General features: G+C 38.7%; 2 protein-coding genes across 2 annotated transcripts; both read left to right on the top strand.

Annotated features, from left to right (window-relative positions):
* The first annotated feature begins 1,225 nt into the window (after positions 1–1,225).
* Positions 1,226–4,563, top strand: armc10 (armadillo repeat containing 10). The gene is made up of 6 exons (XM_087797117.1): positions 1,226–1,622; positions 1,828–1,973; positions 2,045–2,179; positions 2,248–2,424; positions 2,896–2,967; positions 3,270–4,563. Exons 1-6 carry the CDS (start codon positions 1,358–1,360, stop codon positions 3,519–3,521), a joined length of 1,047 nt encoding a protein of 348 aa, XP_087653243.1. The 5' UTR covers positions 1,226–1,357; the 3' UTR covers positions 3,522–4,563.
* Positions 4,564–6,156: 1,593 nt separating this feature from the next.
* On the top strand, positions 6,157–24,840 carry LOC148073725 (DENN domain-containing protein 5B-like). Its single transcript, XM_087796736.1, has 21 exons — positions 6,157–6,431; positions 9,751–9,860; positions 11,070–11,787; positions 11,848–12,035; positions 13,818–14,309; positions 14,383–14,614; positions 15,968–16,118; positions 17,761–17,845; positions 17,913–18,032; positions 18,112–18,264; positions 18,340–18,418; positions 18,493–18,559; positions 18,627–18,755; positions 18,840–18,961; positions 20,082–20,227; positions 21,044–21,162; positions 21,265–21,449; positions 21,571–21,653; positions 23,313–23,439; positions 23,508–23,682; positions 23,746–24,840. The coding sequence occupies exons 1-21, from the start codon at positions 6,326–6,328 to the stop codon at positions 23,927–23,929; spliced, it is 3,771 nt and encodes a 1,256-aa protein (XP_087652862.1). The 5' UTR covers positions 6,157–6,325; the 3' UTR covers positions 23,930–24,840.
* The last annotated feature ends 1,199 nt before the right edge of the window (positions 24,841–26,039 follow it).

Below are 26,039 nucleotides of genomic sequence, written 5' to 3'. Positions count from 1 at the left end.
CTTTTTTAATCATCTTTGTTTTAGTTGCTGTCCAAGGACCACTTCTACTGTCCAGCAGTGAAGTCACTGGGAAGAAGAAAGTAGAAGCTCGATGTCTATTTTACTTTTGGATTCTTGCTCTTGTGCATTTCAAATTATTTTAATGGAAATTGGAGAAAGAAAAAATTCCATTATTGCACCTTAAAATTTACAAGAGACAGAAACTAACGCCAGATTCAGGACAGATATAAACTCATTTTTGGATCAGACTTTCTTTCCGAGTTTTAATGTCTTTATTGCTGAGATAGAATCTAAGTCCAAAGCCAAATGCAGTGCTTTTATTGTTTTATCATGAATGGAAACTCCATTATAACACCACCCAAGAGGCAAGCTAGACATTAATGCATTTCTTTTAAATCATCTCCTTGGCAGAAGATTTCCATTACTAATCATTTAAGTCCTTTTTAATTGCCGAAAATCTTCTTATTTATTGTCACATGCAGGGAAGCCAATGACGCAGCTGTAAAACTCAACAACTGGAACAGTGCGCCACGTGGTGGTTATTTTAGAAAATGCTCGAAAGGTTTAAGGATGTCACTATGTTTTTTATTTTTAATGTCCTCCATATGTTTGAAAATGCACAAAATAATCATATCTATTAAGCTATCGCATTACAGGGGTTTGTGAGATGAATGAATTTGAATTTGTTTCTGAAAAAAGTATTACATTTGTACAACATATCTATTTATTTTCATGTACGTTCACAATTATTATTTTCTTTTTACCGTTATGGAAGATTATTCAAGTAAATGTGAATCGTTTTTTACGTGTCGTTATAATTATCCTCAAAAATTCGGTTTCAACCTTATATTTTCTTAAGATTACTATAAGTGCTTTATTTCGTATACTTATGTTAATTCGTATACTTATGCAATAATGCTCCATTAAAGTCAAATCATCCGTGAGCGATCGTTTATCGTTGCCAGGAAACAAGTCGATTGTTGATGTTGGGCAGTCAAAGACTATTTCATAAAATACAGGACTTTCCTAAAATTGTAAAGGAATACAATTAAACATATCCTTACACAGTGTAGATAAAACGGGAAACTAACATTTTCTTATAGACGGGTTCTCGATATTATTATTTAATGTTTACCAAATAAAAAATGATACCACCTCGTAACGCAGGAATAGTTATGGTCGGCCACTTCGAGCTAGACCAGCAGCGCTCGGTTGTTGACAACTTGTTTCGAGTACATAATGGAGTAGCATGTTGTGTTTGGATCGCTGACTTGCCACGCTGAAGCTTTTGTCAGCTAACTTTCTAGTAGATATTTCTGGAGTAACTTTAAAGGCATCCGGCTAAAGACTAGCAAGCATGGGTGACGGTAATGTTGCCGCAAAGCTCGGTAACATGAAAGCGGTGCTAGGTTTGGTAGCTGGAGCTGGAGCCTCGTACGGGATTTACAAGCTTTTGAGTGGCGAAAGTTTTAAGAAAAACAAGAAAGATGTGACCAGCAGGGAAAGTGGCAGCCAAAGAAGTGAGGCAACAGTTCAGCCTGGGAGCCTGGTGGCCAAAGTGTCCGGATTGGATGTAGTTTGTCGCCGACCTGTTGACCAGGACAGCGTTGGTGTTGCATCAGGTGACGTCATTCATTCAGTTGAACCTGTAACTGTTGATAAATAAAGAGGTTAGCTTAAACTATTTGCATATTGCCAGGAGTCTATTTACTTGATGAGTGGTTTTAAACTGACGTATTTAGTTTGCTTTCTAACTCAAATATTTGTCTGTGGTGTTCTGTAGTGTTTGTACACTTCATCATATACTCACTGCTTGTTGACCCATAGGTCAGGTGGTTCACCAGTCAGCTGGAAACCTGGAACCACAACACTTGCGAATGTTACTTTCGTGTCTGCAGTCGAGCAGCAGTGCACAGCAGAGATGCCAAATTCTCTTAACGTTAGGAAATGCTTCTGCTTTCACTGTAAATCAGGTACTTTCAAAATAATTAAATTGAGTCATTAATGGACCTGTGATTTACTCTTTATTTCCTTGATTCCACAGAACCTTATCAGAGAATTTGAAGGAATTCCCATCATTGCCAGTTTCCTGTCCGACCCTGCCGCAGATGTCAGAGTGCAGTGTTTAAATGCTCTAAATAATTTATGCATGAACATCCTGAACCAGGAGTGCATCAAGGTAAACATCTTTTCTCGAGTAGTTTCTTTGTATGTAGGTGTTCTCTGACTTGTCACTTTTCTTTGCAGATGTATGTGTCGCAAGTGCTTGAGTTGATCGAGATGTCGCCTGTGAACTCGGATCTTCAACTCAGTGCTTTAAGACTTCTGACAAACCTGGCAGTCACGGACGACCATCAGCACCTGCTGAAGAAATCCATAACACTCCTGCTCTCTCTGCTTGTTGTGAGCAATGAGACATTACAGGTGATCTTAACGCTTGAAGCTGCCATATAAGTGGACTGTGTTTAGAAGATATTACTTAAGGAGCTACATTATACACTGTAACTGAGAGGCCATCTAGCCAAAAGAAAGGCGGGACAAAGAAAAGGAGCTTACATCTGATGAGACAGAAAATAACATAATAAATATAAAATGGGGAAAAATAAAATTGTGCTATGATGAAAATAAGAGAAAGAATTTTTTCAGTTTCTGTGAATCCATTTTATACGATTACTTTTCTCGCTTTTCTTCAGCTTCTTAAAAGAGAGCTTTTGCATAGAGCAGGGTACTCTAAAGAGTTCTATTTTGAGTTAAACCGTTAACGATTACTACAGATATGCAAGTTAAAGTGGTCAGTTAGCCATCTTAATGATCAGTTTAATATTTACAGACCCCACGGCTGCACTTTGCCCAGGTTTTTGTTCAGAAGTATGTTACATTGTTTTTCTCTTTCAGATCCAGTCTTTGAAACTTTTGTTGAATTTGTCCTCCAATCCAGACATGATGGACGATATTGTTCAGGCACAGGTAAAAGTGCTATAATTCATTACGTTGTCTTTAGTACGTCTAACATGCTAGTTATAATGTTTTTAGGATTAAAATCAGAAACGATTTTAGTAAATGATTCTTGCGCCTGAAAAAGATTGATGGTTACAAAACTCACCTGAGGCCACACATTCATCCATACAAGGAGCTAAAGTTTGGAAAATAAAAAAAACTGTAATAAATGTATCTTATCTGCTTTTCAAAGCAGCACTGTATGTGGCGATATATGTGACAAGCAAGACCTAAATTGATGGATATTCTTTCCTTTTTATTTTCTCCACAAGGCACCAGCTTCCGTCTTGCTGCTGTTTGACTTAAACACGGCGCCTTCTGTGCTTTCCCGGCTCCTGTCCTTTGCCGGGAACCTGAAGGCCTGGACCCCATCTGCCCAGGTGGCCGATGAGCTGAGGCAGAAGCTGGATTCTGTCTTCCGAGTCATGTTGGATGACTCCTCGGAACTCCACAGCAGACTGATCAAGCTGCTTTCACATCCCGACAAAGACATTCAGAGTCAAGTGGCTCGAGTCTTGACGTAGAGTTTTTGCTTCTATTTAGTTTGACAAATGTGAACCTGGCAAATTATTCTCATTCACCATTGACTTCTTTTACTCTTCCACCCTCTTCCATTTATTGACCCATTGTTCTATGAATATTTATTCACCCTCACACCTTTTCTGTTTTAACACAGTAATATTTATATTATTATAAATGTGGATTATAGATGCCTTATAAAGTTTACACAAAGCTCCTGGTCAAATAAATTGCACTGCCAAATATTTAAGACGAAACCTTTCTAGCATTTAAAGGGTTTTAGTTTGTCCATTAAGTTTCAAATATAGACGAAGCGTAGCTTAAATATTTAACATGAATTATTTTATGTTATTTTGACTGAATAAAAGTGTCCAGGTTTAATGCTGCAGACCCAAGCATGCCTTAAAAAATAATGATAAAAGTATGTTTTTAGCTTAGCATTGACCTTCGTCAAAGCTTACTAATGATTTTATCTAAGAAAAAAAAAAGATTTCTACATGAAACACAATCCACGTGGTGCAGGAAGTGTGGACGTTCTTTCTCAAGAATCTTCTTGGTTTTGATTGTATCCTTGAGCTGGATGGGGAACACCTGGAATCTGGAGGAAGTTCCAAAGGAAAAAGGAAGTCTGTGCAGGGAATATTTATTAAAGTAGAGTAGAAATGTAGCTTTATGTTCGTGACAATGTGTAATATAATGTGAATTTTTTTCCCATTTTTTTTCAATATAAATAGAGAATAGATTAACCTTCTTACCTGAAGGACTGTTGCTGTGATCTTGTTGACATGTGAAAGCCAATTTACTTATCGAGTGGAATGTTTGAAATCTTCTACCTTTAATTTGCATGATCAGTTATGGCATTCATGATTTTGTTTGAAAGTTATTTTTGACACCTATAGGGACTAGAAGTGCAGCAGATGATCAATGTTTGACCCGGATGTTGTTAAAGCCAAATCTTTGATAGTCTCTCAGGCAATAAGGTTTATCAGAAAAGTCATTTTCTATGACGCTGGTTTGAGGAGGGTTTCAATAAATTACTGCCATACATCCATTTTCTCCTTTTTTATAAGCAGAAAGTCTAATAAGGTTTTTCGTTAACGTTCAAATCCTAATCACTGTGTAGTATACAGCTCGGGCAGGCTGTCCTTGTTTCATCTTATATCTCTCCATGATTTGTACCTTTAAGATGATTCTGAGGCATGAAAATAGGATTTATGCCAGCGCTTCTGACCTTTGACTGCAACCATCAAGAACGGTTTCCTCCCATCTGCTGTACATCCTATTAACACTGCTTCGACCCCCACTGGCACTGACTCCTGGACTCTAAGCTGCTCTTTACTATTCATCTGAAAATGTACTTATTTAGTTGCATCGTAATACACTGAATAATTCCTCAAATCTCTTCTGTCAATACACATGTTTTCTGATTATAGACACAAAAATATTCTTCTGACATCTGGTGTAAACCTAGATATAAAACTGAGGCAAGAAAATTGGTGCAATCTTTTTTAGACTAATTTGTCTTTTGTTAAACGTCTTCAATATGCGTTGCATCTATTTATTTGCATTTGTATAAATTTGCATGGGGCTGAAGTTAATCTAGCTAATCCAACTGAGGGGAAAGACACCATGGATGGATAACCAATCTATCAGCAGGAACTACAATTCAGTGTTTGTTTCCTTAGTAGGAAAATGAATCAAAAATGGAGGAGAAACTCACCAGGATGTTGCTGCTGTAGGTCAGGTCAGACAGTTGAGACACAATAAAGCTATTTTTACCCCAAAGATGACTGAGCTTGGTGCACATAACATCTTTATTTGTATTCAGAGAAAACAAAAAAAAACTAGTTTGTCAATTATTAATGCCAATTGAGAATAAAAAAAACCTGTACTGCCAAGGTTTGTACACTTTCAGTCAGATGTCATTTTTGATCTATATACTGTACATCAGACTTTTAAAAACATAGACATAGCTACAATCTAATTTAGCTGCAATAACACAATTTAGACAATATATGTATTGAAAAAAAGATCAGAGAGAGAAACAGTTCTTATTTTATTTTTTCCTGCCCCTTCTTTTAATACTTTCACGAAACAGAATATTTATTTCATATTTGCATTTTTTTTATATTGATTATTTATTTTAAATAATGCTGTCTTTAAATATGTTTTATGATCCATTATGTGATCATCGTCATATACATATGATCATTTACTAACTTAATGAGAGCATTCCATGTGTTTTGTGCTTATGTGTGTCATGTGAGCAGTATATTCATTAAACACATGATCTTAGAAGTCATTTATACTAATCTGGAGTATTCATTGAGTTTTTGAAAAACGTTTTATTTTACTTGAAATTACATAAACAATTTTTTTTTTGAACTTATCCATTAGTGACTGTTTTATAGTAGTTGATCCTCATCTTTGAATGTAAACGATTGATAAAATAAAATCAGCAAAAGCATATTGATTTTAACGATTTATTTTCATTCCGACGTAGCTAGTGATGATAAATTCCTGCAAAATGAATCCGTTCTTCCATTGGTGATGATGCGTTCAAGTCTTTTGTCTCCCTCCTCCTCCTCCTCCCACCGCCAGCAAACGGGATGACCACAGTCGTGTCATCCGGTTCTTCTTCAGCACCAGCCGGTGGGATCAGCGAGTGCAGCACCGAAGCTCCAGCGAGGATCACAGGAGGACGAGAGAGAGCTTGTTGTTCGTGAATAATCCCCGCCAGAGAATGTTGGTCCAGCGCCGCGAGGAGTAGAAAGTCCGCCAAGCTCTCTTGACCGTGAACGCGTCGACGATGAACGGAACCGCGGCGACGGGCTCGGCTTCTTGCCGCTTCGCCCACTATTTCGTGGTGTGTGGAGTGGACACGGAGACGGGCCTGGAGCCGGATCCTGGAGCAGGTGAGACGCTCGATAATCCCCCGATACCTGTCGACAAAAACCCCGAGTTAAAATAGCGGAGAACGCCATCAAAAAGTCAAATTAGCATGTTAGCTGTCATCCATTTTACGACGTCTCTGTTGACAACACGCAGCAGAACCTTTTTAAATATTACTATTACAAAAATATTGATCCATTTCACATGCTAAGACTGTATAGAGGCACGTTTTTAAATCCCTATTTGATAAAAAAAAAAAAAAAATCAAATTGCTTTTTTCTGCAACTCATCCTCTATTCTGGGAATATCTTGACCACAAATATGTTATATATATTTATTTTTCCTGAGTGATTATGTGTTTCACAAAGAGCAGGTGGTTCTTAAACTAAATATTAACATTTGTCGTGTTGCCTTTTGTTTCAGTGTCAGTTAAATGTATTATTGATGAGGCCCGAGATCAACATGAGTGTGTTCTGTCAGGGCTGGTGTGTAAATGACAGTTTAGTAGTATCTACGTCACATTTTCTCGTAATGGTCGGTTGGCTTCGTAAATATGAAATCACGCATCCTTTTTCTTCGATAAAGGCAGCGGAGATGATGAAGATGCTGTTGTGTTGATGGATGAGATGGTTGCTACGGTAATGGAGGCGTAGTGATGCTCCTGTCAAGGGTATTTTTTTTCGTGGTTCATTTATTTGTTCTGTGCTTTACTGATAACATCTGGATCTGTCATTAACCCTTTTTTAATGACATGTTCTCGTTGTCTTCCTGTGACAATATCTGGACCTGTGGAAAAAGCATTACGTCTCTTTAAACAATGGTGCCGGCCTCGTAGTTTGTCACATGTTAGGCAAGAAGGATACACATTATCCTGCTGTGTGACACGCTCTAGATTACTAAATGACCAGGGTGGACTTTAAAAGCTGGCTCCCCGCAGAGCACCGGCACTGCTGGGTTGTATTTCCACCAATCTGCTTATGTAACAGCAGGTCATCTTCTAGTTGCTGCAGCAGCCAAGCTCTGCTCCTTTCAAGGGATTTTTCCTCTTTTGTTTTTCCTTTTCAAGATGCAGTCAAGCTAACAATGTTTTTTTTTCTGTCTGTCTGTGTGTTGCTCTTTTCAGTGTGAGATCTATTTGTGTGTTACCGTTGTTGTGTTGTGCAATTAGTGAATACCGACCGGGACACAATCTGCTCTTGTTGGCCTCTGAATGGACACCACTGTGTGTCCTGCAGCCGGATTAATTTCGCATGACGTTGTCTGTTGGAATGTAGATGGGCCGAGGCTTCAGGAGAGATGATGGTCACAGGGCGATGACATCAGTGGACGCAGGAGAGACCGTGGACCAATGTCTAGCAGCCACTGATCCTTCTTGACATGAGGAGAAACAGAATTATCTGAGAGACTGCCTTTTAGTTAAAGTGGTTTTGATGAGTTTTTCTCCTCAATTATTAGATTGTTTTATTTTATTTTTAAATGAAATAATTTAAAAGTTCACCCAAAATTCAAACATTGTAATTTTCTAATCACTCAACTAAGGGTTGGTATTATTTCCGAGTAATCTGTGAGTTTTGGGAGTTATTTCGGACTTTCTTCAAGCACCGAATGTCCATATGAAGGTCATCATCATCCGAAAAGACACTTAAAAACATCCAAATACGTCCATACTGCTCGTCTGTAATGTCCATCTTGTATTGAAACCTCAACATGAGAAATTTTTACAAAAAAAAATAAAACAAGTCTATATTTTAAGCTTGTTAAAAGATTTCTCTTGGGATGCTTTTAGTGTCTTTTTGGATGAAGGCGAGTGATTTGTATGGACATTCAAGAAGGAATGGATTACTGTGAAAAAAATCCCAGCCCATAGACGACATGAGGGTGAGAAGAAAATTGAGAGAAATAAGAATTTTCACTTTTAACGATTTTAAATGACTGAGCAACAGAAATTGAATTTGTGTTTTGTGAATACTTCCTTCATTTCACTCCTCAACAAGCAGGGGAACTATAAAATAACTGATTACTTTTTACTGATGTGACTAAACAGCCACTCATCCGTGACGGCAACATTTCAACTGTGCGAACCGAAGAAAACTAACTTCCCTCAAGTTGGTAATTACCGCAGTTTTACTGTCTGATCCACTCGCCCTGACATGATCGGTGACCGGCTTAATTGCCGGTCTCTCAGCCGGGCTAAAAGGCTCCTGTTTTATGGATGATGGAACATTAAGGAGGATCACATCAGGGATTACTGTGATCGTTTTAATTCATTTTCATTTTTAGGGAAACTCTACCTGTTGATTCAGGTTATGACAGATTTAAGTGTTTTTTTTTAAAATGGTGAAGACGTGGAACATATATAAATATTTCTGGATTGAAGGGTAGTTTAAAAATATAAATTTTAAACACAGTTTTATGTTCTCTCTTAAAGCTTTTGTCCGTACAGAACAGAAGACTCATGAATGTTTCAAAAGTAAAGATTGCTGCGACCACCTAATGGACTGATAACCGGTTCAGGAAACCTTCACGTCACAACCTTTTATCTGAAAATGGCTCTTCGGCGTCAGATTATTTCCAAGACGAGGCTGCTTTTCTTCACTTTCACAGGACGTCTGACGCAGCTCCTCTCTTTGATAACTCAACACCAACATTTAGTCTTAAAAAATTCGTTTTTTTATTAACGTATTGCTAAAATTCATTAGGACAAACCTGGCACTGAAGCTTTCTTAGCAATTCAGATCATTCAGATCCTCTTCTGAAAACACGTCTCTTTTCTATTTTGTCTCTTTATTTACTTTCCAGACATCCTGTCTATGTTCCCTGTCTGTCTATTCCACCTTTCTGCGGAAGGTAGCGAGGAGGAGGACAATAAATAAACCCGAGTGACTAGTATCGGGTTCTGTCGGTTGATTAATAGGGCTCTAAATCCGGAGCATGGTTTTTAACCACCACTCTTCACACTCCCTGACGGTGACGGGTGGTGGAAGCTGACGCAGCACTCCGAGGCTGCCAGAGCTGTTGATAAAAACTCAACATAAATCATCTATTTATAAAATGGGTATTGCACATATTTTATCATTTCTAACTAAAGAATATATTGCACTAAATTACACAGAGAAATGAGAAAAAGCATGTTTATATGCTGTATCATTATGGATATTTTACTGCTCGTCCAGCAGTTACTCTGCAGTTACATAACCTCTCCAGGTGCCACGGCCTCACTGGTAACAACACGATAACGGTACAATTGCTGTCATTGCTTTGTCATGAATCACGGGAGAAGCCTGTGTCACATCTTGACACCACATTTTTTACTGACATCGCTCTCGTTTTTGTGTGCTGCAGGCGAGGGGTTGGAACAGAGCCCCCTTCGACGCTCCTTCAAGTCGAGCGTTCTCGTGCATTACCCAGAAAACACGGAGAGAAACCCCTTCAACAAAGATGTCGTCAATATGGTAAGATTTTCAGGTTATATTCCTCTAAATATTGACGCATGTAACCGATTACAACAAGTTACAAAAAATAATTGGTGGTGAAATAATCAAATCAAATGTTCAGGTGATACCTTGTACTTGTATACTGCTTTTCCATAATGTAATCTAACTTTCAGGACCAAGTTTAGATTTAGAATTGGTCATGACATGGACTTGCATTTGAGGTGGTTAAGTATTGCTTTCCTTTACAATAAAAATCAGATTTTGAATGTATTTTTGTGGCAAAACAAGAAACACAAATTACCTAACATTTATGAGAGCTATTAATAAAAAAGACAACTCACTATGACATTACATTTTTGGAAGCCCCCAAAGGGAGGTCAAATATAGAGGTGACCCGAGACGATGACATCTGCGAGTTAAAAATATATCTTGACTTTTAAGGCAGATAAAATCCAGTAATTAAAAATAAAAAACATCTGAAAATCTTATATTATGTGTTCTTTTAGTCAGAGATAGACAAGTGTTTTATCAAAATAACTAAGTTAGTTATATTTAATAATAATAAGTAATATTTATTTATAAGGAAAATAAAACGCATTTCAGTCTCTATTTATAGATACAACTGAAACAGTTTTAAAATGCAAATTATATGTTGATATAAGTCTCTTAAATAGATGTTTGACTCTATTGTACTCATCAGTATGTGTCTGTTTGTACAAAACTCTCTTCATTTCCCACTGAAAATGACTCGTTTTTCTGATCACATCTTGTTTACCGTAACCACAGCCACTTTGCTTTGATTGGTCAATCATTGAGTTGTGTCACCATGCGTCCTCAATCCTGGAAGTCTCGACCTCCAAGGGACTCTTTGTTGGAAGCTAGATTGGAGGAGTGAAGCCATTATTACGTCATAATGGACTTGGCTCTCATAACCTCTTGATTGCCAAGATTTTAGACTAAAGTAATTACTTCAAAACATCATCATGATGAGAGACTTATTGGTGAGTTAGCTTTTCAAATTAGTTGCCCTGTAGTCTGAGAAAATCCAGTCATTTTTCAGAATAAAATACCTTTCATTTTCTATAAATAGATAAAACTGAAATTATTTAAATGATGTATTTCTTAATTCAGAAAAATACAGTCATTTTTTTCAAAATGCACCTTTACACAGCACCTAAACTCAGTACCCTGAAACTTGAGTTACATGTTTTCCCTTGTCATCCTCAGCTCTGTATGCCAAGAGGTCTCTCCTTCCGCACTCAAGCTGACAGCCTGGACTCCATGTTTCACTCCTTCACCGTCGGCTTTGACGATGGAAGTCGCTCGTACGGCTTCGTCCACACTTACTACGAGGAGGTGACCAGTCCTCAGATCATCACGGCCATGCGGACTCTCTGCCAGATGCACCATGTGGAACACCACTCCTCCTCCTCTACCTCCTCCTCCTCGCCTTCCTCCTCCGCCTCCTCTTCCGCCTCCTCTCCGTCCACCTCCAGCATGGACTCGCTCGTGAGCAGCTTGGACGAGTCGGACGCCGAGTCCGTTGGTTCCAGCTGCCTGGGTTGCGCGAGCTTCTTCGACCCCGCTCACGACACGCTGTACGTGTCCAAGGCCCTGTGTCTGCTCACCCCTCTGCCGTTCCTTCAAGCCGCTCGACAGTTCCTGTCCCAGCTGCATCAGGCCGTGACGTCGCAGTCGGCCCCGCCCCTGCCTCTGGAGAGCTACATCCACAACATCCTGTACGAGGTGCCCTTGCCTCCTCCAGGAAGGTCATTAAGGTTTCACGGTGTTCAGGGACCGATCCTGTGCCAGAGGCCCGGACCAGGGGAGCTTCCGCTCGGGGAGTTCCCTCTCGGTGAAGCCTTCTCTCTGCTCGGTGTGGACAACATGGTTCAGCTGCTCACCTGTGCTCTGCTGGAGACTCAGATCCTGCTCTGCTCTCATGGTAAGTCCTCTTTTTGATGTTGTTGTTTTTAAGCCACACCTCACCTCTTGTTTCACACAGACTACCAGCGTTTGATGACGGTGGCGGAGGGGGTCACCACCCTGCTGTTCCCTTTCCAGTGGCAACACATCTACCTGCCCATCATTTCTGCTCCTCTACACCATCTCCTGGAAGCACCTGTGCCGTTTTTTATAGGAATCCAGCGCAGAGACGGAGCTCAGAGGTCTGCCCTCCATTTACCCCACGAGGTACGACCATTAAATCCATGATTCAGTTCAAATGTAGTCGTTAATATTAACATAAAAGATGTTTAAATTTTAATTCAAAGATCCTTTGTCTCACTGCCTTGTCTTACATGCATGATTGTTCCTCCTCCCGCCTGTCACACCTCGTCATTTCATTACCACGGAGCGGCTCCCCTTTCAACTGTAATCCCACATTCAGGATCGTTTTATTCTGCTTCACCGTCTCTTTGAAGCTTCCCTGCCCCAGAAAGAAGAAAGTAGCCTCTGGAAGTTTATTGGGCCTAGATTATTAATGAATGCAAATGAGTAATTCTCTATTCTTTTTGAAGGTGCTACATAATTTTCCAAGTTAGTTTTCCATGGAAGTCATGGAGTCAAGTTTATAAAAATGCAAGATAAATCCACATTTTTTATAGTTGTGATTGATTTCTTAACCTTCTAAGGACTAGTTCACCCCAAATACAAAAAAAGTTGTTGAATGTTTTAGCGTGTACTGATTTACCTCAGGAAACACATTTGTCCGACCTCTCTTCCCTCCCTATGTCTCTCTGCATTTTTATCTGATAATGTTCTCAAACTGTTTTCAACATCACCTGCCCCAACTTATGACTTAGGTCAGAGGCAGCGGGAAAACAATCATATAAATTCTAAATAAATCTCGGACAATATGTGTCTTAAGACGTTTTTCCTCTTAAGCATTTGAAGACTGCCGTTATTCCTTTTTTCTAACTTTTCTAAAATGATTTGAATTTTTATTTTGTGATCTTTCTTTTAATCTAAATACACAGTACTCCGCATATTAGCTCATCCTTTATAGTCATCAATAGAAAAATGTATTTACTTTTAACCAGAGTACAAAATATGTTAGAGATGAGGAACAGTTAATATTTCATGGTCGACACCTTAAATGAACTGAAAGGATATTTCCTACAGAAAGTAATTTTTTAAATTCTAGACTCATTGACCAATGGGTTTTTTTTGCAAGATGTTTGGCGTCAGTGCATTTTATTTTTGTATTATCATTACCATTTTTATTTAAATTATTACTAAATATTGACAAGTCTAATGAAAAGAAAAGAAAGTGTCAATGTCATCAGAATTTGGTCACGGAAGAAATACCGATTCTTATTGTTATTTAGAATAAAAATGTTATTTTGCTTTTGATATTTCAAAACCCACACGGCACTTTCAAGTCGTTGGGTTTTTTTTCAAAATCAATGCCTAAAGAGCTTCAGCTGCTGCAGTACATTATGGGTGTTTGAGTTTTCTTTGGTGATGACCTTCACGGCAAGATTCCTTATCTGAACCTCAACTTCTATTCTTTGAGCTCCTGCTCTGCATTTTAAAGCTTTCTTGCTGCTCACATCTAAATCCCTCCAGTGAACAAAGAGTTAAGTTTCAGGACATTTCCATGGTGAAAGCTGAGTAGGCTGTAGAAGTCTACTCTGTTCATCTCCGATACTCCCCGGTGGATTTAAACTGACAGGTCGGGGTCGCTGTTGAAGGTCGTGCTGTTGCTGCTTCACAGAGACATCTGAGCTCCGTTCGCTCAGCACTTTTTGTGGGTTCCACTAATGCGATGATAAATCTGTGGCCGAACCTTCTTCATTCACCGATAACAGTAATTCCTTATATAATCCTCCACATGCTGATTTCATCGCGGAGTAATAGAAAGAGCAGAAATCTTTGTCTCGTATCTTAATTGGATGTTTCGGTCGCACTGTGGTCTTCAGGATCATGACAAACAAGATTTGGGATTTTACTCATGTTCTTAATCCTTTACAGGCGAATCTGTGTCTTGTGGATATTGACAACCACTGTGTGGAGGCCCCGGAGGGTCTTCCTACGTTTCCAGACAAGACGGAGTTGATCCAGGAACTGAGCGAGATCCTCTTATGTTTCGGAGTTCCTCCGACGGGAGGCGAGGCCACGAAGTCCGACATTACGCCTCCTCCACTAAACAGCCTGGTCCTGGAGGACTTGATGGAGGACCGAAGGAACGGTAACCTGGGGGGCGAGGAGTTGGCGGTGCTGGAGAGGCTCCAGGCTTTAGCTCGCAGGTGTGGAGGGAAGACGGCAGCCGGAGAGAAGACGCCGGGGGGCGGCGTGGAGGAGGACGGGGACGTGAGGGCTGCCAAGTTGAACATCCAGCTGAGGGAGGTTTTTGCTGCTCGCTTTACCGCCATGTTCGGCAGGTACGAAGACTTTGTGATACACAGCGCTCTGGATCTAGACTCCTGGCTCAGCAACCGAGAGGGAACCTTTAACTTTGACAAGGTAGTTAAAGCTTACATCTCAATAACACTTTTTAATAATACTCTTTTTCGCTCATAATTTTGCGTCGTTCCAGGGCTCCTTCCTGTCAGCGCAGCCGACTGCCCACCTGCTGTTCCTGTCACGGTTCCTGGAGACCTCCATGTTCTCGTCTTTCATCGATGGGAAGGTGATCGCTCGCTGGGCTGACAGAGAACCACTGCAGCAGTTATTCGACAGCCGCCTGGGGAGAGAACGCCTGTATGAAACGGAGCAGGAGGATTCTGGCAAAAGCATTTACAAGAAATGCACTGTTCTGTCCGAGTCAGGTGATTGTTTTAACTATCTATACACTTTAGTCTTAATTTCAGAAATCATACTTGTATACTTACGAGGCAATGCCTCTGGTAATCCTCTCTGAAACACCTTAAATCGCAAGAAGCCTTTTCCCATTAAAGTGACAATTTGTAAGTTTAGAAAGGTTATTTCTGGCGACCCCGTGTGTCTAATTAGTGTAACTGCAACGCTTTAAATCTCCTGGTTTATCTTCCTTTTGAGATCAGTACTTCATATGAAGAGATGTGTCAGACCCACTGCTATAAAGAACTTTGGTGGTCATGTGACTCACTGACTCTTCAGGAAGGTCGTACAGACAACGTGATGTAGTTAAACTAATGGTTAGAGAGTTTTATTACACGAGTCATGGCTGTTCAAACCGATCGTTACAGAAAAAAGTTAAAATGAGAAATGATGTCAAAATGTTACTTATTGTAAAAAAAGACCCTGCTATTAAAAAAATGTTTTTTAACATAATAATGGAAGGGTTCTGTGTCTGTTTCTCTTCATGGAAGCTTAAAAGGGACTCTTAAGTTCTTCAGCCATGATTAACATAAATACAACCAAATTAAACTGCTGTCTTCAACCCACGATGGTACAGTTGTTTGGTGGTAGAAAATGACACATGATCTTTTGTCTGTTGGTAAATGGTGTGTGTTCTACTGACAGCTGTTTTTTTTATGTTGGCACTCAAGAAATTCACAACCTTCACACCCTCAAATGCAATGTGTGTTGAGTTATGGAATTGAGGTGCAAGTGGGAATGTGCAGCTTCTGTTGCCATCTGTCTGGATTCATGATGATAAAAACATTTGATATTCCCCTGACTTCTCTGTAGTCTGAATTTACAACTGACTGAAGCTTTCTCTACCATATTCCAATGTATCAAGTCATTTAATATACATTTTTTAATAATATTACAGTTGTTTGAACTGATTAACCGTAGACATATTCCAGATTCCTAGCATCAGTGTAAATCAATCTTAACATGCTATCCTGTATATGAAGGTGACAAAATGCATGTGGGTGTTGGGATTTGTCAGCTTCTGCCGCCATCTGTCCAACTGTCTGGATTTAACTGGTGATTATGTTGCTGGACATTTTCACTCAGTTTTGAATAAAATTAAGAGGATTTTTATGAGGGGATTTTTGTAGCAGACTGTTAAGAATCTATTTTATAGCCAACATTGATGGGATATAATCAAGCCTGGTGACAAAGTACGAGGAAGAGAGGAAGCCGTGTGGTTTCTTCTGTGTTTGTGAATTCCTTTTACTATCTCAGCCTCTGCTAGGATTCTTATCAGAGCCTTAAATCCTACCATTCATATCTTAAATTTGCCTCTGCAGCCCAGGTGATCGAGCACAGGCTGCTGAAGGCCGACCACACGGCAATCCATCCTCACCTGCTGGACATGAAGATCGGCCAAGGTCGGCACCAGCCGGGATACTTTCCTAAACTTCAAGCTGATGTGCTCGTTCAAGGACAAAACACAAACAAGTAAGTTTGAATTTTTTATGTTGTGCTGGGAAAGTGAGTAGTTGGATGTATTTTATAACAATGTGCTTTTTTTCTCTGCTGTAACTAATAGACAATGAATTAAGCTCATGTTTTTATTGACAACTAACAATTTAACTAACATGTATGTAACCGTTTAATTCGGTGAATTTTTTAAGAAAATGACAATGCTCAATTTGGAACAAGTTAACCCTTTGAGAATTAAAACAAATAAATATTGATGAAAAAACACTAAGCACAGACGTCCTTCTGTTTTCATCTTTAAAACCGTAGCTTCACATTCAGGTTGTTGAGCAGATGCTTTTGTTGCAACCGATTGCTTTTTTTAATAGTAGGAGTACAAAGGAATGTTATAGTGTTATTGCATCTTACAAAACTAAAAATCTGTTGCAGTGATAAATCTCATTGGCGAACAAGTGAATAACTAGTTCAAACTAAATAGTTCATTCTTATTTTGTTAGTTGTCTGCATTTAGTCTTTGTAATAAATATATATATATATATATATATATATATATATGACTTAGTAACACAACCATTCAAATTGGATTCCAGAAATAAAAATGACCAAACAGCTGCTGAAATTGAGTCACAGTTTGCTGAGAGCATTTTCTGGAATCTGCTCAAGTGAACTGCTGCTTCAGATCTCAGTCACTTGTGGCCTGAATATTTTTGGAGGCTCTCCTACTGTAAATAGTTGCCTTGTGAAAGGTTTGGGAATTCAATGCATGAATCACATGTAATTAATTACTCAAAGAAAACAGGGGATTTATAAGACTATATATATTTTAAAGCATAAACAAGGCTTTGTTGGAGATGTTGTGATGGTTTATAATGATTCGTAGGAACTTATAACAAGGTATATTATTTAATAATTGGTGGACTAAGAAACTATTACATTAAGTTAACTAAATGTAATATAATTCATGTTTTGTTTTAAACATAACTGGGTTTTTTTGCACTACTACTATATATTGCCACATTGTAATATTTTATCATAATTTGTTATCATTATTGTTGTAATTATTATTGTTATTATTATGTCAAGTGTTTTTTTCGCGGTATGTTTAATCTAATATGTATTCCTTGCTGCTTTGACAAATCAAATTTCCCCACTGCTGGATGAATAAAGTAATATCTTATTGAAAAGTATCAATACTCTATAATTCATTATAAATAACATATTATTTTGGTTTATTCATAATTTGAACATGTTTCGAAAAACTTTACCTCAAGCTATTTAAGTTCACCGATTATACTACTTGTATTAAGTTGCCATACATGATTATAATCCATCATGAAATCTTCTATAAAGCCTGATAAATGTGTTACAATGTTTTTTGAATGTCCTTATAATGCTTTATACATAAGATATTTCTATGATTATGCTTTATGAATTCAATTCGGTAGACTCATGAATAGGAACATAATAATGATGATGAAATAAAATAAATTAATACCAGACACACAGTTAAAAGTAAATTAAAAATAAATTAAAGAACAATTAGTGACTGAAAAAAAAACAATCAGAGATGAATAGGAAGTTTTCACTACCCAATACAAGCCTTAATAACTATTGTTTATAAGCTGAATACTTAATTATATTGATGTCTTTGTTTAAACAGGAGGACAAGTCGTGTCACAGCATCAAGAAGGTCGGATCCCAAAATGTCGGCCGAGCACACAGGAGCGGAGAGTGAGCAGAGACAGGTACAATTTTTGAAACCATTGAATCAAACACGCTTTATTCTCGTCTTTTAACTGGATCGTTTGACAGAAACATGCACTTTCACGGAAAAGCCTTCGTCAGATGAAGCTTCTCGACCCGTCGCCTCAAGTGGTCGCGCAGACTCACCGGGAGTTTGTTCACGGGCTTCTGAACGAGTGTCGCCTGAAGGTACGAGCGCCTGCTGCCATTGTTTTATAAAAAAAAAAAAAACACAAAAATAAACCCATGTTGTCACGTTGTTGTGTAGACTAAAAGGATGCTGATGGAGAGGATGGGGAAGGAGAGTGTGGAACCGGGTCAGGGAGAGGCCAACATCACCGGCCTGCAGGAAAACACACTCATCTACGGCCTGTGTGACCTACTGGAGAGAACCTGGGGACACGGGCTGCAGCTGAAGCAGGTCAGATCTGACTCACCATATTTAAAGCCCGTCAAATTCACAAACATATGTTCATAATTGTTCTGATCTGAACAGGGGAAGTCTGCGCTCTGGTCTCATCTGCTTCACTACCAGGCAGCCCAGGCCAAGGTTGAACCACCACCTGAGTCTCCAGGTCAGAAAATATTAGTTTATTGTGTTTATAATTAAATCAATTCTGCTGTGATGTTAATTTTTGTTTGTCTTAAGGTTCTGAACAAGGAGCTCTGGATGAAGGTGCTTTCCTGCTGCGTGGTTCAATAGTTAAAGATATGAGGTAGCGTTGCTTGTGTGACTCCGTGTAACCTTCTCACAGAATTAATCTTTACGTTTGATTTTGTCAGGTTCATCCAGACGATGAGTGAAGGTCTGTCGGAGGTGGGACAGGCTCATGCCTGGATCAGTTTGGCACTGGAGAAGAAAATGCTGTCACAGCATTTAAAAGAGCTGCTCTCAAACCAGGAGCTGCTCAGGTCAGAACTTCTTCTGAAAAGTTGGACGTGATCAATAAAACCAAATGTTTGACGTTAAAATTGTATTTATTTGCTGTAACGCAGGCAGCTCTACAAACCTCACGCATTCCTGCTTTGTGAGGAAGAACGAGAGCAGTTTTTATTCCACCTGCTCTCGCTCAACACTGTGGATTACCTGTGCTTCACCAGAACCTTCGCCACCATCAGTGAGTCTTAGTTCCACAGTCATTAACTGTCTGTCCTTATGTAGCCATACTGCTCTACTAATGATCTGCAGAACCTGAATTCAACAATATAGTTTCAGTTTATATAAATATAATGAAAGTTCTACAAATAGTTTTCACATGTACATCTACTTATGAAAGACAAATAAAAACATAACCTCTCTGCAGCGGGACTTGTGTTATGTGGCTGTAGTTGCACGAGCAGTGCCCTTAAACTCCTTTAACTCCGGTCTGGAGTCATCAAACGCTGGATCTTTGAGGATTCTCAGGCTGACAAAAATTAGCATCCAGCTTTTCCGAACTTATCCTGATCTTTATTCGTCCTCTATCCGACTCTAACCTGTCACTCTCAGAACCCCATTTAAAATCCTGCTCTCCCTCAATTCCCCGCCGTGCGTCACTCAATGGCGGGAATGTTAGGGGAACAAGGCTGTCCATTTTTATTTTTTAATATTTGTTTTTTATTGATGGTATGGAATGATGAATTGTCCATCACCTGGAAATAATAAATTCAAACCAAGCACAACAAAATGTACAACATTTAAATGTAAATAATGGGTTAAATTATCCCTTCTTTTTTTTAAATAAAATAGTTTTATTGAGCATTAGCAGGTATTTCTTTTTATAAATAAAACAAAAGAAACCTACAAGAAGGAGATATCGTCAAATATAAAACAAAGAAAATACTAAAGCAATAGATTACAAAAACGGAAGCAATAGAGAAAATATAAGAAGTATGAGATATTTAAAAATGTATAATAATAATAATGATAATAGAGAAAAAGAAAAACGATTTAAATAATCCCTCTTCTATCACTATAATTTGCAATTTACATGAATTTACTGTTTGAATGTTTTCTTATATAACTTTAGGAACTGGTCCAAGTTTCATGAAACGTTTCCTGGATTTTTTGATAGAATGTTATTTTTTACATTTTGAGGCAGGAGATGATGTCTCTTAGCCATGGAGTGTGTGTGTGGGCGGGGCGTCTTCTATTAAAAGTTACCCTTTGTATCATTTAAATATTCTCAGACATCTCACTAGAAATCTAATTTGTGATTAGAGACGTCTTCTCTGACAGGATGTCGTTTCTCTCTGCAGGTATTCCCTACCGCATCGTGATAATCCCCATGAAGAAGCTGAGCATTGCCATGGCAGCCGTGAACCCCTGGGTGTGTGTGTCAGGAGACATGGGGGACTCTGGCGTCAAACACATCCCTAAAAACACACAGGAGATTTTCTTCCAGGTTTGTACACGCAGGCCGCGGATGTAGTGAATGGATTTAATTGATTTTCAACAAGGATCCTTATTTTTAAACGGTAGTGCTGTAGATCAAGCAAAACAAAATCTGATATGGTCTTAAATCAATTGAAATTACCACTGAATACTTTTGCTGAATAAAACTATAAAGTTTTGGATTTATGTATATTTAAATCAGGTGTACATTCTGAGAATACAAATGGCTTATCTGTTTAAAAACAACAACGATATACATGAATAAAGTAAAAAAGAAAAAAATGAAGTTTTGTAAATGTGTAAATACTTTGTCCATATAGAAATCTATAAATAAATCCATGAAAATGTCAACAAAAAAAAAGAAAACTAAGGAAACTTAAAATGTTACATTTCACAATCAAATAGACCCCCTTTAGAGAGCAGACATTTCTATTTAAGCTGCTCATCCGAAACAATTCAATATCATCACATTACATCACCCACATAAAAAAAGCAATATACAAACCGAGGTCTAATGTAAAAATGTATTCCTGCAGTGCATGCTGGGATTCTCAGTTTTCAAAAACATATCATTTTGATTAACTTCATTATCTAAACTAAAATTACAAGGAAGTTAAAACAAGAAGCAACTTGTTCTAATGAATACGTTAAATAAAAAGTATTAAATTTGAGTTCATTTACAAGAATTTAATATTATATATTAATTATTTGTATTATTTTTCATTAAATCTGCTCTTAAATCTTCAGAATCGTTGATAGACATTTTACAGTGCAGATCATAAATATGATTAATTGAAAATTTTCATTTTTCGTTTAATTTTCTCAGTGTACAAATCTTGGACGTCTGAGTACTCTTCAGCTGGGCCAGGAAAACTCTGGGCTATTGGCTAAATGTTTAGTCGACTGTGTGATGGTGTACAACGAGATCACTGGACACACCTACAAGTAAGACAGAAGTTAATCATCGTTTTTATGTCCCGTCTTCTCTGCAGCCAAACAAGCTGTTAGCAATTAATAGAGATCTAATCGTGGGCTTCTTGCCGGCAGGTTCCCATGTGGACGCTGGCTCGGCAAAGGCGTGGGCGATGGCAGTTTGGAGCGTGTTCTAATCGGTCAGCTGGTGTCGCCCGGCGGGGAGGAGGATGCTGGAAGATGGACAGGAACGCCTCCGGAGTTGACCTCTCCCTCTCAGAGTGTCCGTGCTGTGCTCGGGTCCCTTAGCAACCGCAGTCGTACGTATTGACAAAGAACACATTCTTCTGCACAATGCATGCCCCATTTTTTTTTTAGTAAAGACTTAAACCTGGTGTCACTTTTCCACCGTGTCTTCCTCACGTGTTTCTCTCCTGGCAGGCGTGATGTCCGGGGAGGTTCATGACGACATGAGGGAGGCTGCGAACAACCTTGTGAAGCACTTCCACAAACCTGAGCAGGAGGTAAACACACTTTCACAATCTACCAAGTAGTGAAGAATATCTCGAGAGATACTGTGACGGCTGGGTTTGTGTTCACCATGGTTGGTTGCTCTGCTTCTGCTGGACGGGCCTCATTTACAGCTTCTCTGTCGACACTCTCTTTCACCTGAGGGATCACTTTACATGGAACAAAGTCGCTACACAAGCTCTAGTTTTCAAATCTGCCTGAGGTTATCTGCTTCTTCATGGTGACCCTAAAAAACTTCTAGATCATTTGAACGTTCCTGAAATGGGTCTCAAAGTAATAGAAAACCGGAAAACTTAACCCAAAGACATTCATATCATCGTTTTTTTGGTGTTTTTCCATTGTAACAGAATTTGTCTCCATTGTATTCTGTCAGTATTATTGTGGGGCTAATTGTGTGTGTGATGATGGAGTTCAGTTGGGGAGGAAGAGTGTGCTGCAGATGCATCTCTGCAGGAATGTTACTGGGTATCGAACTTCACTTCTTTTGTGGCACTGACCAAAATCTTTCGGTAGTACATAGTTTTGGAGCATGCTTCAATTTTCCGTGCCATGTTTTGATACCAAGACGGGATCAAAACTTGGTTATTGGAATGTGAAAAAAAGTGAACATCAGATTTGTTTTTTAACTTGTTTTGCTATGGAAATTATTTTTAACCATTTATTTCTACAAGAAAAAAGATATTGGTGGACAATTACCAAAGCTAAAAAGTTTAACTTGATGTGTAATGTCATTTTCTATCTGCTCTGTTTTATCTCATAAAACTAGTATAGAAAAAAAGTTTCCTTCAGGAACTGGTGTTTTAAGTGAAGTATCAGTATCAGTACTGGTATTGAAGATTTTTGTTTGATTCCAATCCCTAGTTACTATTGTTATTTGAGTAGCAGCATCCATCAATACAAACATGTTTCCGAGTAATTATTTTTATTAAAATGGCCACTCTTGTGTATGTGGCTTTTCTCTGGGTACCCTAGGAATGACGAAGCTTCTTAAATTTGTTTCCTTATTTATTAAATTGGATTTTAAATGAAGGTCCATCTCCACATCTCAAGATTGTATTTTTTTTATGTTTACTGAAAGTTCACTGAACTTAAACAGCTTGCACCAAGGTTATTTATTTTTTAATGTGTATTTTAATGCATGTATATATGGTCAATCAAGAGTTAAATATATGAATATGCCAAGGTTTTTTTTATTTTTATTCTGACACAGAAACACTCACTAAAATGACAAAATAAGTCCTAGAAACAAAACATTTAACAAGTTTTATTTGAAGTTAAACTCGTAATGTATAATATAATTCAGTATAAAATAGTTTCTTACCTGACTACCTTTACTGACTGTCAATCAAAAAAATGGATTCTCAACATCTGATATTCCCTTGTGCCCTCCTGAGCACAAACATACTTAAGATACACAAATGTTATATTTACTAATATAGTGGTTTATGGATGACAATATATATGCACTCAGATTAGGCTGTTTTTCAGAACCAAAAGTCCAGGCATAATGGTTTATTGACTTTCTCTACTGTCCGTCATACACATGAGCTCTCAATAACTACTGATCCAAAGACGCCGTATTGGAAATTCTTTTGGATTTTCTGTTGGAGTTTGTGGTGATTAACTGTTTTTTTTTTTTCTTTTTTTCTCAGAGAGGAAACTTGACAGTCTTGTTGTGTGGAGAGGGAGGACTGGTCCTGTCTCTGGAGAAGTTCCTCCTTCACGGGTTGAAACCCAACCGGCTGTTCTCGAGGAATGTGTTTGTGTGGGACTTTGTAGGTGAGTAAACGTGTCATATCCTCATTGAAAAGTCAATGTTTTTTTACACTCTTTGTATCGTCCTGCAGAAAAAGCTGTGGTTTCCGTGGAAACGGCAGAACAAATGGGAGACTTGCATGGAGCTGAACTGATGAAGAGTCCTCCATGCCAATTGCTGTGTCATTACGTCAACTCCATCAACTCATGCTCCCGGAATATAGGAAAGGAGGGAAAGTTTCAGCTGTTTGTCTGCTTGGGAGTGAGGTGAGTACTTTAATCTTTTAAAATGTTTTACGTCCTTTAATCGCCGACCTCTCGACCCCTCAGGGACCGCCTGCTCTCTCAATGGCTCCCCCTCCTGGCCGACTGTTCTCTGACCGCACGGACATACGAGGAGGGGGCTCTGCTGCGGGACCGTGCCGCCGTTCAATCCCTCGCGCGCATCCTTCACACGCTGAACGAGTTCACCATCACGCTGGAGACGGCGCTTGTGAAAGGCGTTGACCTCTGACCCAAAAATGCTGTGTCTGCGAAGTGTTGCCTTCTCATTGGGAGAGAGAGAGAGAGACACTGAGAAACGTGACTTGAGATGAGCGACGAACTGGAAGAGGAAGCCTCCTGAAGGCCATGGCCGACTCCTACTCCAATCATATTGCCTTGTTCTCCGCTGTAAGTGTTTCAGGAAACAGTTGTGAGTGTTTACACTGTGAAATTCTGCTTGCGTGCAGATGGGAAGTCATGATCGCACACCTGCATTCCATACTTTTACTTCTGATATCAGTTACCATACCCGACTAGTACAATGCAGTTCCTGTTTTACCGCTTGCACTGGAATTTTAATCTCAACACATGCATGGCCAAATCTGTTTTTGCAGCTCTCTGACTTTACTCAACTGTATTTATCCAATAGCTCCGTAGATGTAAATGTTCTCTATCATAAGAAATAAGTTATTATGGATCTGTTATAACGTGGATATAGATTCCCTTACGGTTCATTCACCTTCCGTTCATGCTAAACTGAAGTGAGTCGATGAGTCAAAAACCAAAATAGTTTCCCTATCGTGTCAGGTTAAATAGTCCAGACCCGTGTACATACCTCTGCTTCATAGTTCACAAGTGTTGTTTATTTGTGGCATATCTTCTGTAAAAAAAAAAAGAAAAAGAGAAATGTTTTTGTCAGTGTAAAAAATGGATTTAACTGTAAGATTTTGAGTAGCCCCTGTTTCCCTCTGAAATATCATATACGATGTCGATGGACTGCTTAGTGTTATTCTTTTTGCATTGTTGAATAATGATTTGCTGTCGCCTGCACTGTCCTACAAGCACTACAACCCACAACCAAGTAAAGAAACAGTTAGAGAAGGCAATAATGAACTGTTATTTATGGTATGTGCTGTCAAAGATTAAAGTTATTATTTAAATGACGAGTGTGATTCTGGTCATTTTTCATAAATCTACTGTAATTGGTCTGTATTCAGCTTTTGAAAGTTGAGACTCAAAAGCAGAAGCACTGACTTGACCCCGAGCTGCTGACTGGCTCAGATAACTAAAAAGAAAGTTTGTCTGTAAATGCAGATCAATCCGGATTTCTCTCCATGACCCTCCGTTGACTCTGCTGTCCTACTCTCCTCTCTTCTCTCACTTCATCATCACTGTCCCTTTTCTCCATCCACTCTGTCTACCCCATCCCTTCTCCCAGTCAGCCACAGCAGGAGGCCGTCAACACAAGTCTTGGTTCTGCGTGAGGTTTCTGCCTTTTTTAAAAGAACGTTTTTTTTCTCGCCACCGTCACACTATGATTCACTCTTTTTCTTCTCCCATGTAGTCTTACTTAAACTGTAAAGGGTCTTCAGATAGCTTTATGATTTGACACTTTATATTTAATAAAATTGAATAGATGGGTTGGTTGTTTTAATAGTAACCCAGTTGAGATCCATCAACTGGAAATTAAAAAACTAGTCATGTTTCTTGTCATTTTAAGAACTTGTTTTGTCACAAGTTAAATAGTCCACTGATAGTTTAAACAGAAACTACAAAATGCATTATGTTTCAACTCTTATCAACTGTTATAGATATAAAGATGTATACTTTATTGATCCCCAGAAAGAGAAATGATATTGTCCAGCAGCAATAACACATCCATCCATAAAAACATACAATAAATGCATAAATACTCACAAAAAATACAAAATACTATTTTTAATACGTACTGCGTACATATGATCTGTTGGACACTCGACTCGGACTGAGTTCATGTCTAAATTATAATACAAACAACCTCCTAATAAAACTATATGGTGTTGGCCCCTTGTTTGCTGCACTTATTTCTTGTTTGTAGGGCCTTGTGACGACACATCCAGAACGACACTGACAGGCAATATAACGTCAACAACGATAGATTTTTAAAAAAGCTTTAGAGCATTAAAATGTTTAATACTAACCAGTAGATACAAAAATATCATGTAAATGTGTGTGAGCTTTTTAAAACCAGAAGACGTTACAATCTTGTGGAGGGTCTTATGGCTTCGTTGCTCTTTGTGATCGTGTTATTATTCTCTGCTAATCGTGTACCCGCTGTCACGCGAGCGGAGTCAACAAAGCCCGCGTCTCCTCTAGACGTC

Source organism: Callionymus lyra, chromosome 8 (genome assembly GCF_982586985.1).
Source record: "Callionymus lyra chromosome 8, fCalLyr1.hap1.1, whole genome shotgun sequence".
Classification (NCBI taxonomy): Eukaryota; Metazoa; Chordata; class Actinopteri; order Syngnathiformes; family Callionymidae; genus Callionymus; species Callionymus lyra.
Note: the sequence above shows the minus strand (reverse complement) of the source record. Positions and strands in the feature narration are given on the sequence as shown.

What these genes read in the sequence shown, in the direction of transcription:
- LOC148073725 (XM_087796736.1), top strand. Translation starts at nt 6,326, where the DNA reads ATGAACGGAACCGCGGCGACGGGCTCGGCTTCTTGCCGCTTCGCCCAC. An exon ending in TGAACGAGTGTCGCCTGAAG is followed by an intron (nt 18,033 to 18,111) that starts GTACGAGCGCCT and finishes GTTGTTGTGTAG; the next exon opens with ACTAAAAGGATGCTGATGGA. An exon ending in TTTGTCTGCTTGGGAGTGAG is followed by an intron (nt 23,683 to 23,745) that starts GTGAGTACTTTA and finishes TCGACCCCTCAG; the next exon opens with GGACCGCCTGCTCTCTCAAT.
- armc10 (XM_087797117.1), top strand. Translation starts at nt 1,358, where the DNA reads ATGGGTGACGGTAATGTTGCCGCAAAGCTCGGTAACATGAAAGCGGTG. An exon ending in CTGCTTTCACTGTAAATCAG is followed by an intron (nt 1,974 to 2,044) that starts GTACTTTCAAAA and finishes TTGATTCCACAG; the next exon opens with AACCTTATCAGAGAATTTGA. An exon ending in TGAGCAATGAGACATTACAG is followed by an intron (nt 2,425 to 2,895) that starts GTGATCTTAACG and finishes TTTCTCTTTCAG; the next exon opens with ATCCAGTCTTTGAAACTTTT.